General features: G+C 36.8%; 1 protein-coding gene across 1 annotated transcript in view; it reads left to right on the top strand.

The window, feature by feature from the left end:
* The first annotated feature begins 2,854 nt into the window (after nt 1-2,854).
* Nucleotides 2,855-11,926, top strand: part of LOC125935088 (butyrophilin subfamily 1 member A1-like) — a 78,588-nt gene continuing 69,516 nt past the window's right edge. The window contains exon 1 of the mRNA XM_049648795.1: nt 2,855-3,045. Within this exon, the coding sequence (XP_049504752.1) occupies nt 2,979-3,045 (67 nt within the window). The 5' untranslated portion in view covers nt 2,855-2,978. The remainder of the gene's footprint in view (nt 3,046-11,926) is intronic.

The following is an 11,926-nucleotide window of genomic DNA, read 5'->3' as shown; positions in this document are numbered from 1 at the left end:
TGGTTTTAGGAGTAGATTCCCATGATTCATCGCTTACATGCAACACCCAGTGTTCATCTCAGCAAGTGCACTCCTCAATGCCCATCACCCATTTCCTCCTTCCCCCTCATCCATCAAACATCAGTTTGTTTTCTGTATTCAAGGGTCTCTTATGGTTTGCCTCCCTCTCTGAAATTATTACCTTCCCCCATGGTCTTCTGTTAAGTTTCTCAAGTTCCACGTGTGAGTGAAAACATATGATATCTTTCTCTTACTTACTTCACTTAGCATAACACCCTCCAGTTCCATCCATATTGTTGCAAATGGCAGCATTAACAAGCAGTATTCCATTTCATATATAAATCACATCTTCTTTATCCATTCATCAGCTGATGGATATTTGTCCTCTTTCCATAATTTGGCTATCGTTGACAGTGCTATTATAAACATTGGGGTACATGTGCCTCTATGAATCAGCACTCCTGTATCCTTTGGATAAATTCCTAGTAGTGCTATTGCTGTGTCATAGGGTAGGTCAATTTTAATTTTGTGAGGAACCTCCATACTGTTTTCCAGAGTGGTTGCAACAGTGTGCATTCCCACCAGCAGTGCAAGAGGGTTCCCATTTCTCCACATCCTCGCCAACATCTGTTGTTGCCTGAGTTGTTAATTTTAGCCACCTGACTGGTGTTAGGTGGTATCTCAGTGTGGTTTTGATTTGTATTTTCCTAATGATGGATGATGTTCAGCATCATTTCATGTGTCTGTTGGCTATCTGGATGTCTTCTTTGGAAAAGTGTCTATTCATACCTTCTGCCATTTCTTCACTGGATTATTTGTGGTTTTTTTGGTGTTGAGTTTGGTAAGTTATTTATAGATTTTGGATAATAAACCTTTATCCAATATGTCATTGCAAATATCTTCTCCCATTCCATCAGTTGCCTTTTAGTTTTGTTGATTGTTTCCTTTACAGTGCAGCAGCTTTTTATCTTTTTTTTTTAACATTTTTTTAATTTATTTTTGGGACAGAGAGAGACAGAGCATGAACGGGGGAGGGGCAGAGAGAGAGGGAGACACAGAATCGGAAACAGGCTCCAGGCTCCGAGCCATCAGCCCAGAGCCTGACGCGGGGCTCGAACTCACGGACCGCGAGATCGTGACCTGGCTGAAGTCGGATGCTCAACCGACTGCGCCACCCAGGCGCCCCAACAGGATGCTTATTGATATGGTGGTAAGGTAAGGATAAACGGCATACTTTATTTCTATAATTAGGTTCCAATCTTTTAGTGTGCCTGTGGCTTTGCACAACACTTTGTATAAGAGTTTCAAAGCTGTCCCCCTTTTCCTACCCTTAGGTGTGACAGCATGGTTAGTAGGGGCTAGGCTGAAGCTGGGTATTTTGCTCCCAAGTTTGCTAAAGCTCTGGTAAATCTAGTTTTTAGGGTTTGTTAAAATAGTTTCTTTTGCAAACAAGCCTTTTAGGAACAGGATGATTGAGGCAGATTTCAAAATTATCACTTTTTTTTTTTTTTTTTTACTTTTCCTACTGTTTGTATGATGGAGGAGATTTTTCTTCAATCTTCACTATGATAATCTAGAAAAGCTCCTGGATGTAAAATTCAGAAAACTGTATAGGTCCCCTTAAGAAGGAGTTCTTTCTTTTAAGATTTAACTCTCAAGTTTATCTATCTCAAACCTCCAGCATTCATCCATTACAGTTTAACTTTTTTCCTGAGTTCTCTTGATGGTTCCTACCATAATAAACTGATTCTCTATATCTATCTGTTGGTCATTAACTTTGGAGCAGGTGTTTTCTCTGTGATATCAACTTTCTGATGGACCAAAGAAGAGTTGATCCTTTTCAGTTTGTCTTTGAGTTTGTGTGTGTATGTGTTGTGTGTGTCTTGTTGTGAGAATTGGAGTGAGGACTTCCACGTTCTTTCCTTACATGCCAGACTGAAAACCACAATCTCTGAGAGTTTATTTATTTTAAATATCAGTGTGGCTTAAGGATATAGAAATTAATGCACATACTAACTACAATGTTCAATGAATAAGTCAAGAGTGTCTTCTAATTTCCAAAAAGCCTTCAACAGGAAAGGGTTTTTGAAATTAGAAAATGCTCTTTTATAAAAAGAAAAAAATAAGTTTTTTGCTACAACATATGAGTAGTGATATCTCATCAAGGTTTTCTTTCATATTTTCTTTATGGCTAATTATGTCATAAATATTTTCATACAAGTATTTATATGCCTATTCCTTCTCTATAGCTAACAAAGTAACCATAAACAGGACGGACTGTTTATGTTGTTTGGCCCCGTTTTGTAACTAGTTTATTTTTTTTTCATTTTTACTCTTCATTTATGATGTTTGTGTGTATATTAGGGCTAAAATATGTAGCACAGGTGCTCCCATGCTTATTCCCAAATGTAGGATCAAATAAGGCGAATTTTCCACAGCTAAATCACATTCCTGAAAGATCCTCTCTCTCCAGATGCTTTGGTCTACACATCTCACAACCTCTGTACTTGTAAACAGAGCTTCTGTCTGCATTATGTGACACTGCTCATGCTTGCCTTCTGCCAAGTAAGATAACTTGAATCTCACTAATTTCATTTTCCTTGAAACAGTAAAAAAGTAGTTCAAATTCTAAATCAGAAAACCAATCTTGATACTGAAATGAAGAGTTTAGGGTTAAAGTTTTCTTCATTCGGTAAGGTGATTATTTCATCCTATTATCAGTAACCCTGCTTTAATCTTCTTCCTTATTTGGTCTTTACTATTTAAAGCATGAGTCAGTTTGTTCAGAGTCCACTTACTTCCTGCTCTCACTTACCCCTATGTGACTGGCATAACAAGTTAGTTTTCTGTTTGGGAATCAGATTCACATTGTTATAGAAACGGTGTGAATATAAGTGAACCAAACTTCAGGACTGTGACGGATGATAGTTCATGGGAGGATAGAGGTCTGACCTTCCAGGACTGAGACCCCGACTGGGATGCAGCCTTTCTGTGTGAGCATCAGGACCCTTCTTCTCTCAGTTCTGCTTTCCCGGCCAGGTGAAGGTGAGTAGGACAGAGGAACGACTATTTTTCACTACCGTGGGTCTTCGCTCAGAAGTCATTTTTTCCATAGAACATTCCTTGGACTTCAGCTTTTTTCCCATTATCTAGATGTGAAGACTTGAGAATTGTTCTCATTTCAGTTTATCTTTTTTTTTTCTGCCTTCCTGTGTCCCTTTCCTTTTCTACACTTTTTAGAATAAAATCATATAATTATGCAAATGTAATTTGTTAATATAAATAATATATGAGTAATATTCAAAATACTGGTATTAATCCTGCCTAATTTATGTGGCGCATTTTCTAAGCTGAGCCTCGAAAAGGAAACTCAGTTTGCTGCCCTGAGGGATGCTCTCTATCCACTGCTGCCAGAACCTACAGTCAGAATCTTTGGGATCCCATGGTCATGTTGTACCCATGCCCTTCATGACCATTGGTAGGGCTATTAAATACTTTTGGCCTTAATAAATGCCTTTATGCTTACATGAGTGCATTGAAATAAGTTTGAATATTACTTCCAATATAGAAAGTTTGTATTTAAATAGTGCTGTGAGGAAATTGGTACAATTGAGAAGACACGCACTTGCCAGACAGTAAGTTAGTTGAAAGAAGTTCACGATATTCCATTTGAATTCAAATGTAAACAGTGGAATATCAACACATTTTGTAGAGAATATTCATATTGATTTTAGTGAAAAAGGGGCTATTGAACAATAAGGTAAGTATACACACTTTGCCAAGCAGTAAAAGGGATCCATTTTAAATTCTAAAACCTCATCCTAGTCCACTACCTCAGAAACATCATCTATTAAAAATACAAGAAAACAATTAGTACATTAGAAAATTAATGTGTGCCGTAACTGGAAAAGTAACCTATCATATCTGTGAAGCTCTCTACTTAAAAATTAGTTTTAAAGAGATCAAACTGATATATAAAATTCAAATATTTAACATATACAATTTGTAATTTTGGACATTCACTATTTTGTTTTCTTTCATAAAATAATCAATAAGGTGCAGCCACCATAGGGTATACAGGAGAGGGTCAGGAAAACAAAGCTTGTCTTTCTCACATGTCCTAGATAAAGTCCTATTCCATGAAAAGGGTTACATTGAGAAAGACAGAGAAAGTGCCTGGGGAGGGGGGTCAGCTAAGCAGTTTGGGAGCCTAGACAGTGGAAAGCTCATTGGCAAGTATCGTTATTGGAATCAAGGTGGGATCCATAAATAAAAGGCACAAATAAATTTCTGCATTTGAATATCAAAAGGACCTAGTCTGAGAAGGGCAAGACAGGGAATTTGTGGCAAAGGTCATCTTATCATAGTGGTGCCTGTGGTCACCTAGGAAAAGTGCTCCCAAATCTGTTGGCATGTTGAGGTATCAGGAAACGGAAACATGTGAAAATTTACAATACAAATGCAAACCCTTGTGTAACAATCACCACAATCAAGTTAATCAATATATCTAGAATTTTCCTCCTGCTATGTTGTTATTTTAAATGTGTATGTGTGTGTATGTGTATGTGTGTATGTGTGTGTGAATAACACTTGAGTTATCCCTCTTAACAAATTTCTAAGTGCACATAGTACAATATTGTCAAGTATACATCCTATGTTGTAGCAGGTCTTTACTACTTATGAATCTTGCCAAATGTGAATTTCTCTTTAATTGCAAAAAAGGAGAAGTGGGATGCAGTTTTTGTTAGGGAGTAGGTAAAATGTTCTTCTGTTAAGCATGTTGCAGGATCACTGAGCATGGCACTCAAGAAAGAAATTTTAGACATTTTACATTGAAGCTTGTTTAAGTTCATTTATGTAGCATGGGGACAGGACCCATGGGCAGAAAGAGCTGCACTTTTTCTGTATGAAGCTGGTGTTTATATGCTTAGTGCTCAAAGGGGAAAGGGTCTACACTGAGTATAAGTATTTTGAGTATAAGTACACTGAGTCATAAGTATTTTCTTCAAATTTCTACTCACAAAATTACTTTTGCAAGATTTCTCTGGTGAATATCACTCAGCTCCATATTGACTTTCATGAGATGCACAGGCAGTCATGACTCTCTTTAAGAATGTAGCAACCACCACATATTTGATCCTTATTGCAACTATGCAGGCCATAGCTAAGCTCTCTTGGTTAAAGGTGAACATTTTTTTGCTTCTAGCTGTTATCATTTCCCTCTGACCAATTTTCATTGCTTAAATCATTAAGGTTTTTGAAGGACAAAGGGTCCTTCATCATCTGTAACTTCTTCAACCTGCAACCTGACAAGGATTGTAGAGATGTCACTACACATGGACTAAAATTGGTCACTATCTGTTCTCCAAGTAATCATTACAGAAGGCTCTTGCTTTAGTGTCTAGAGTGGCCCTCAGGGTGAATTTGTTTCAAGTAGAGGACCATTTGATGGGTAAAGGGTACAGGAACAGGTTGTGTGTATCTCAATAATAGGAGACAACAAAGTGAAAAATACAACATCTCAAGATTATTACTGTAATAAAACTAAAAATTATGATAAGAAGATGTTTTAGTGTGGGCCAACCAGGTAGATCCAACCAGGATCTTAGCCAGTCTTGATTACCCCAAATGTAGGGTTTTAAGAGCACCAATTTGGTTATTTATATCAGTAAGTAATCCTGTTATAGTTTTGTTAAAATGTGTAATGTAGATGCAACATTCCACTTTAATAATGACATATGTTCGTGGTTATGCTGCTGTTAAATTATCTAGTGCCATTTTATTGTGTAGAATTTGTTTATGCTTTTGAGTTACTTCAGTGTTTAATAATGTAAAACTATTTTGTGTTATTTAAGGCCATAATCGTGTATTTATCAAGGGCATCCATGTGCTATATGACGTCTAAAACTACTGATGGAAGAAAAATAGATGCTAGATAGTAATACCAAAGAAATATGTATCTTGCCCATTATTGTTTTAGATATGGAAGATTAGTTGGACTTGTGATAGTTAATGCTACAACCAGGTATCCATGCATAACCTATAGTCCATTTCCTAATCCAGCCTTCTGGAAGCTATGGCCACTAATTTTGCCCAAATAGCAACTGTGTTCTGTTAAGTGCCAGCCATGTGATATTTGGTCGCCTTGTCCAGTCAGTGGCAAACCAATTGGTTGCTGGCAAAATAATGGTATGGTCCCAGGCTTCTGGGGGGGGAGCCATTGCTTTGGTGAGTACCATAGGGTCATGAATCAAGTGTATGTTCTTTCTGTTCCCAGCATAAAAGGACCACTTGGCTTAGTTGTTTTATTGTGGGAGTAAGCCTCATATATCCATCCCATATCTTATATATTCCTTCCTGAGTGTATTGATAGGAAAGACTACATAGATGTGGAAAGTGTGGTAATGAGTCTACCTGTTGGTTGGCATATTCAGTTAAAATTCTGGTAATTCAAGGATAAGAGAAAGGCCTCCTATGACGTGGAGTGGCCCATCTAATTTTTAGCATAATACAGCAAGAAACATTATTATTTTGGGGTTCCTGGGTGGCTTCAGTTGGTTAAGCATCCAACCCTTAATTTCAGCTCACAGTTCATGGGATTAAGCCCCACATCAGGCTCTGTGTTAATAGTGCAGTGCCTTCTTGGGATTCTCTCCCACCCTTTCTCTGCCTCTCTCCTGCTCACATATTCTCAAAAATAAATAATAAAAAAAGAAACTCTATTATTTTTATTAATAGAAATTTCCCTATATGTGCTGGGACTGGGGTGACTTTCTGTTGGGTTTGGTTAAACATGGCCACTGTATGCTTGGCTAAAGCATCTACCTGAAATCTTGGTTCAATAGGGGTGGCTCCAAGGATAAATATGACTAAGGGATTAAACTATGAAGAAAGCTTCTTTGCTTGATGTCTAGACTTAACTATATTATACATGAAATGAATCACTGGCAAGTGGGCTATGATTTTCTCTGTGAGATAAGGGTATCACCAAGTTCATTCTCCAATCAAATTTTAAGGATTTTATCTCCACAAGTTCATAGCTAACCCCATAGAGTGGGATGTGTTCTGACTTTTAAAGAGCAATTTTGTTATCTCAGCCACATGGAATTGGTCAAGTTGACAGCTAATTTACACAGTTGTTGGGGAGTTTATTTTATTGTCTAGATGTTAAATAATCATATGTCCATGGAACACCTGTTATTAGCCCCACAGAGTAACAAATTAGAAGATGGTCTATATGCAAACTCTTATGGCATTTTCTCTGTTTTACCTCAAGTTGTTTAGTTTAGGCAAGTAACAAACACTTAAAGATAATTAATGAAAACTGGAATCTAGCATCCAAAAGGAAACGTTATTAAAACATGTATTTTCTCTCTACATTCTCCTTTATTTCCAGAGATAGCCAAACCAAGGCTAATTTGCTTGTAGATTAATTCCAGTTTTGACAAAATTGGGTTAATTATTTACATAAGCTCACCAAGAATAGTTATTGACCATATACAGCCTTTAAAATCTTGCTGGATTTTAATCTTTCTGGAACTTTTTATGAGGAATCTCTAGACTGAACTCTTAATAGCCTCTTGAGGCCAGAGCCAAGCCAATATTTGTCATCACACTTGCCTACGATACCTGTATATTTTGGTGTATTCCTATTCTTGAGGTCTCCTGGAAATATATATCATCCAATCTATCCTGGATATATATTTCATCCAATATATGCAAGAAACTTGATGTCCCTGGAAGTGATGTTCTCTGCTCACCCGGTAAGACTGCTGGGAACTCTTAAACAAGATATCAGGCCAATATTCTCAAGGGGAGTTATTGGCTTCAAAACATCAACCTTAATTCCTTAAAGCTGTCTGGTCATATATGTGTCTATGCATGTCTCTTTAAAATATTACACTTCAGATAAAGTCTTGGTAATATAACCAATGTGCCAGTGGTGTCCTGATATGAGGAGACCAGATTTTCATGAAACTTATTCAAATAATTATAATTTCCATGGAAGAAAGAACACTCACTAAGAGTTTCTGAATTCTGGAGGATTCAGTTAGGGGAAAATTTTAAATGCTTCCATTTATTCAACAAGGATTATTCTATCATTTTTTTCAATTCAATCAATTTTGTGTTTTTAATTTTTGTTCATTTTAAGTGCAGATTGCTCATTAGTTCTGGAAATCTTACCTGGGTCAGTTTTATGATTTTAAAGATACCAAAAACTTGTATTTGTAAAAAATCCTTTCTATGAATCTCCTTGAAGATGAAACACATTTTGCAATAACACTCAAATAATAATTATAAATGACAAAATAAAACCCCTCAGAAATGCACATGGTTAAAAATCTTGTATGAAAATTTGTTATAATGCAATTGGCAAGGACATCTGGTTATTTCTGTGACATACAGAATTTCAATAATACAAGCAATGACTTTCTATGAGGACATAGAAACTTCAGGAATTTCATATATTTCCTAGAATAATTATAGATTTATCCATAAAATACAATCTAAAGATTATCATTATTGGTTTGAAAATGTCGTTCAAGTAACTTCAAATACCAAATAAACAAATGTAATTTGAAATAAAAAAAAAAGAAAAAAAAGAAAACTTCCTGTATAATTAAATCTTGTAAAGCTTGTTAAAACCCTCAGAAAGTTTTAAGCACATTCCTAAAAAGTGTTATAGATCATTACAAATCTAATATTTATATTTAACCAAGGTGACAATAATGGACCCTATTAGGATATCATATATCAGTTAGCAATACTAAACTATTTCAACACTGGAAAGTCTTAAGGTTCTTTTTTTTTTTTTTTTCTTTTAATAGGTTCCACACCCACTGTGGTGTTTGAACTCATAACCCTGAGTTCAAGAGTCCCATGTTCTATCTACCCACCCAGGCAGGCACTTTCTTAAGTAATCAAAGACCTGATAAAGACAAAACATAGAAGTTTTGGTTTTCAGGGCAGATAAAGAAAAACACTGGTATTCTGGGTAGACAAAAGAGAAAAGCTCCTTTCTTTATTTTCTTATCATGAGCAGACCAGCAATCTAAATTAAAAAAAAAAAAAAAAGTCTTTTTAAAAATGAGGAGAAACATTTTCAAACTTATACCAGTGTGCCTTAAATTCCATTTATTTCAAACTTAACCACATATAAAATTATTTTCCAAAGATTCTCCTTCACAAACGTCCTACAGCTTTCTTTTTCATTCAGAATTTGTCCTAAGCCTGTTTTCTCTAAACAACCGGTCTCATTTTAGGATAAAATTACATTATTTTTCCCTCAACAATATTTGTCCTCATTCCTTATGCCTTTCTTATTAAAAACTCATCTTTTCTTAAATACATAGTTTCTTCCCTTATTTCCATCAGTCCTCATTACATTTAGCAGAATTTTATTTTTAGAAGCTTTAGTGTACAGTTAAAGTTAAATAGGAAACAATTGTGAACTGTTCCTCCAGAATTCTTAAGATAGGAAATTCATGCTTACCTTGTATAATTCTAAAAACGTTTTCCATAGTATTCTTTCAATAAAGCATACCACATATTTACCAACAGGCCCAAATATCTTCAGTTTCTCTGCAAGAAAAACCCCAAAACACAAACCTATGTTCAGTAATCAACACTTTTCTACATTATTTGGACAAGACTTACATATCCAGTTAATTCAGTCCAATTTTATCATTTAATTTAGCTAAAATTCAAATTTTAAGTGACCAAAGATTTTGAAAGCTATGAAAACTTTTATGTGTAAACCTTTTAATTTATTTCATTTTTTTAAATTATCCATGAAAAGTTTAAGAGAGATGAAACAAACATCTTTTTAAGTTATTTATTTATTTATTTATTTTGCTGACAAATTACAACAGAAATCACATGAGCTTATTTCACACTTAGTAAGCCTTGGTAGAATAAAAGTTATATATTTAATGCTGATAACTCTAATTTTTTAATGTTTTTATTTATTTTTGAAGGGGAGAGAGAGAGAGAGAGAGAGAGAGAGAGAGAGAGAATGATCGGGAGAGGAACACAGAGAGAGGGAGACAGAGAATCCGAAGCAGGCTCCAGGCTCTAAGCTGTCAGCACAGAGCCCAATGCAGGGCTTGAACCCATGAACTGTGAAATCATGAGCTGAAGTCAGACACTTAACCAACTGAGCCACCCAGGCACCCCTAATGCTGATAACTGTAAAGACAAGTCTTCCTTAGTTAAACTAACAAACTTATACGAGTTTAAATACAGAATATGTTGCACCTAGGTCGACTTCAGAGACAATCCACTTGTCCCCACTGTGCATGTTGACCTGAGGCGTCTTTGCGGAGAGGAAGTGGGCAGTTTAAGTCCAAGAGAACCCTTGGGCCCTTTCATGATGACTGGGGACATATCCAGTTTGAACTTGATAAGAAGGTGTTGCAACAGCTTGGGGTGCTCTTTGCTCCTCGATAGCAAGGGTAGAAGGAGAAGAGCCAATGGCACTGGATGCATGGAGACTGGTCCAGGAGAGTTATGCACACTGCACCCACTGTGGTGCAGAAACGGGAGGAGGAGCAGGTGGAGGCAGAAGAGGTGAGGCACTACCAGTAATCTGGGGGAGGATCAAACCCAGAGTGCAAAGAGGACTTCTAGTCCTAAAGCTCATCAGCTCATACAGGAACATACACATATTTCTTTCCTCCAACAAAAGTGAAAAAAAAGGCAGCTCATGTCAAGATAGAGAAGTCAGGGCAGACACACATTTATTTTCCCCAACAAAAAGTGAAAATAGGCAGTCCATGTTGAGCTGTAGAGATCAGGGAACCTCCCTGAAACAAAAGGAATTTTGGCATCTGCTTGGGAATACTCCTTAAATTCCCTGTCCAGAGGTAGCTGAACCAGATAATTGGCTGCAATTAGCATAGCCATTAATCTAGTAGATAAATGAAGGAGAAAAGTCCACTGACAACAAGACTCAGGAAATATTCCTCCAGGACTCTCAAAATCTATTCCTGATCCCACATAACAGAAGAAGAAACAAGAAGGAAGCTAGTGAGTTAGGAAAAACACAGCAGGCATGTATAGGATCTTGTTAGCAAAGTGTTTATAAGAGAGACAAGGTGGGGGTGCATAGAAAACATGACAGAACACAAGTGATGTGGTAAATTAACAGAAGTAGAAGAACTGATGCAAATGGGTAAGAAGAAGTTGTCTTTAGTCCCCGTAAAGGAGTATAGACAGACACAAGTCATCCTTGTGGCACACGGCCATAAAGATCTGACCAAATGTGATTTTGTTCCATTTTCCCTGAAACCTACAAAGAAGGTCTAATCTATAAATAGTATTGAATTTGAAGGTCCCATTAATGGACCAATTTTCATCATTCTTCAGAGAATGTTGAGGCCAGGCACTATTACTGAAGAAGATGAGATGCTTCCTTAAATCCTGTTGTCCAAGGTCACCCCAGTGTGTTAGGAGACAGCCTGAAGGGAAAATCCTTTGGGAGTGAGGAAGTTGATCACATGGTCGATTCATAGAAAACAAGGAGATCACATTAACAATCTAGGAGTCCATTACCAAAATCCCCCTCAGCTCTGAATGCCACCACATCATGAATATTGGTGAAGGTTCCTGGGATCAGAGTGGTGGGAGGCATCCTTCTTTGGTGACCACTCTGATACTTTTGTACTACCTGAAAAGGGATGTTCAAATTTTCACTGCCCTATTGTATCCTAGGCTACAACAGGTGTTGGTGAATGGACTGAAATGCCACAGAGTGTGATTTCTTTCCATTTTGAAGGGGTCAATATATTTGGCAACTAGTAATAGCCTCAAGGTCTAGTATTAATGGATAAGGCATAGGTTGTTAAGAAGGGGCAGCTATTTGATATCATATTAAGCATCATATACCTAGGGTAGAAGTACTTTCAATCTCTTGATTTCAGCTCAG

The sequence above is a fragment of the Panthera uncia genome, assembly GCF_023721935.1.
Source record: "Panthera uncia isolate 11264 chromosome A1 unlocalized genomic scaffold, Puncia_PCG_1.0 HiC_scaffold_17, whole genome shotgun sequence".
Taxonomy (NCBI): Eukaryota; Metazoa; Chordata; class Mammalia; order Carnivora; family Felidae; genus Panthera; species Panthera uncia.
This window is presented reverse-complemented; position numbering and strand designations above follow the sequence as displayed.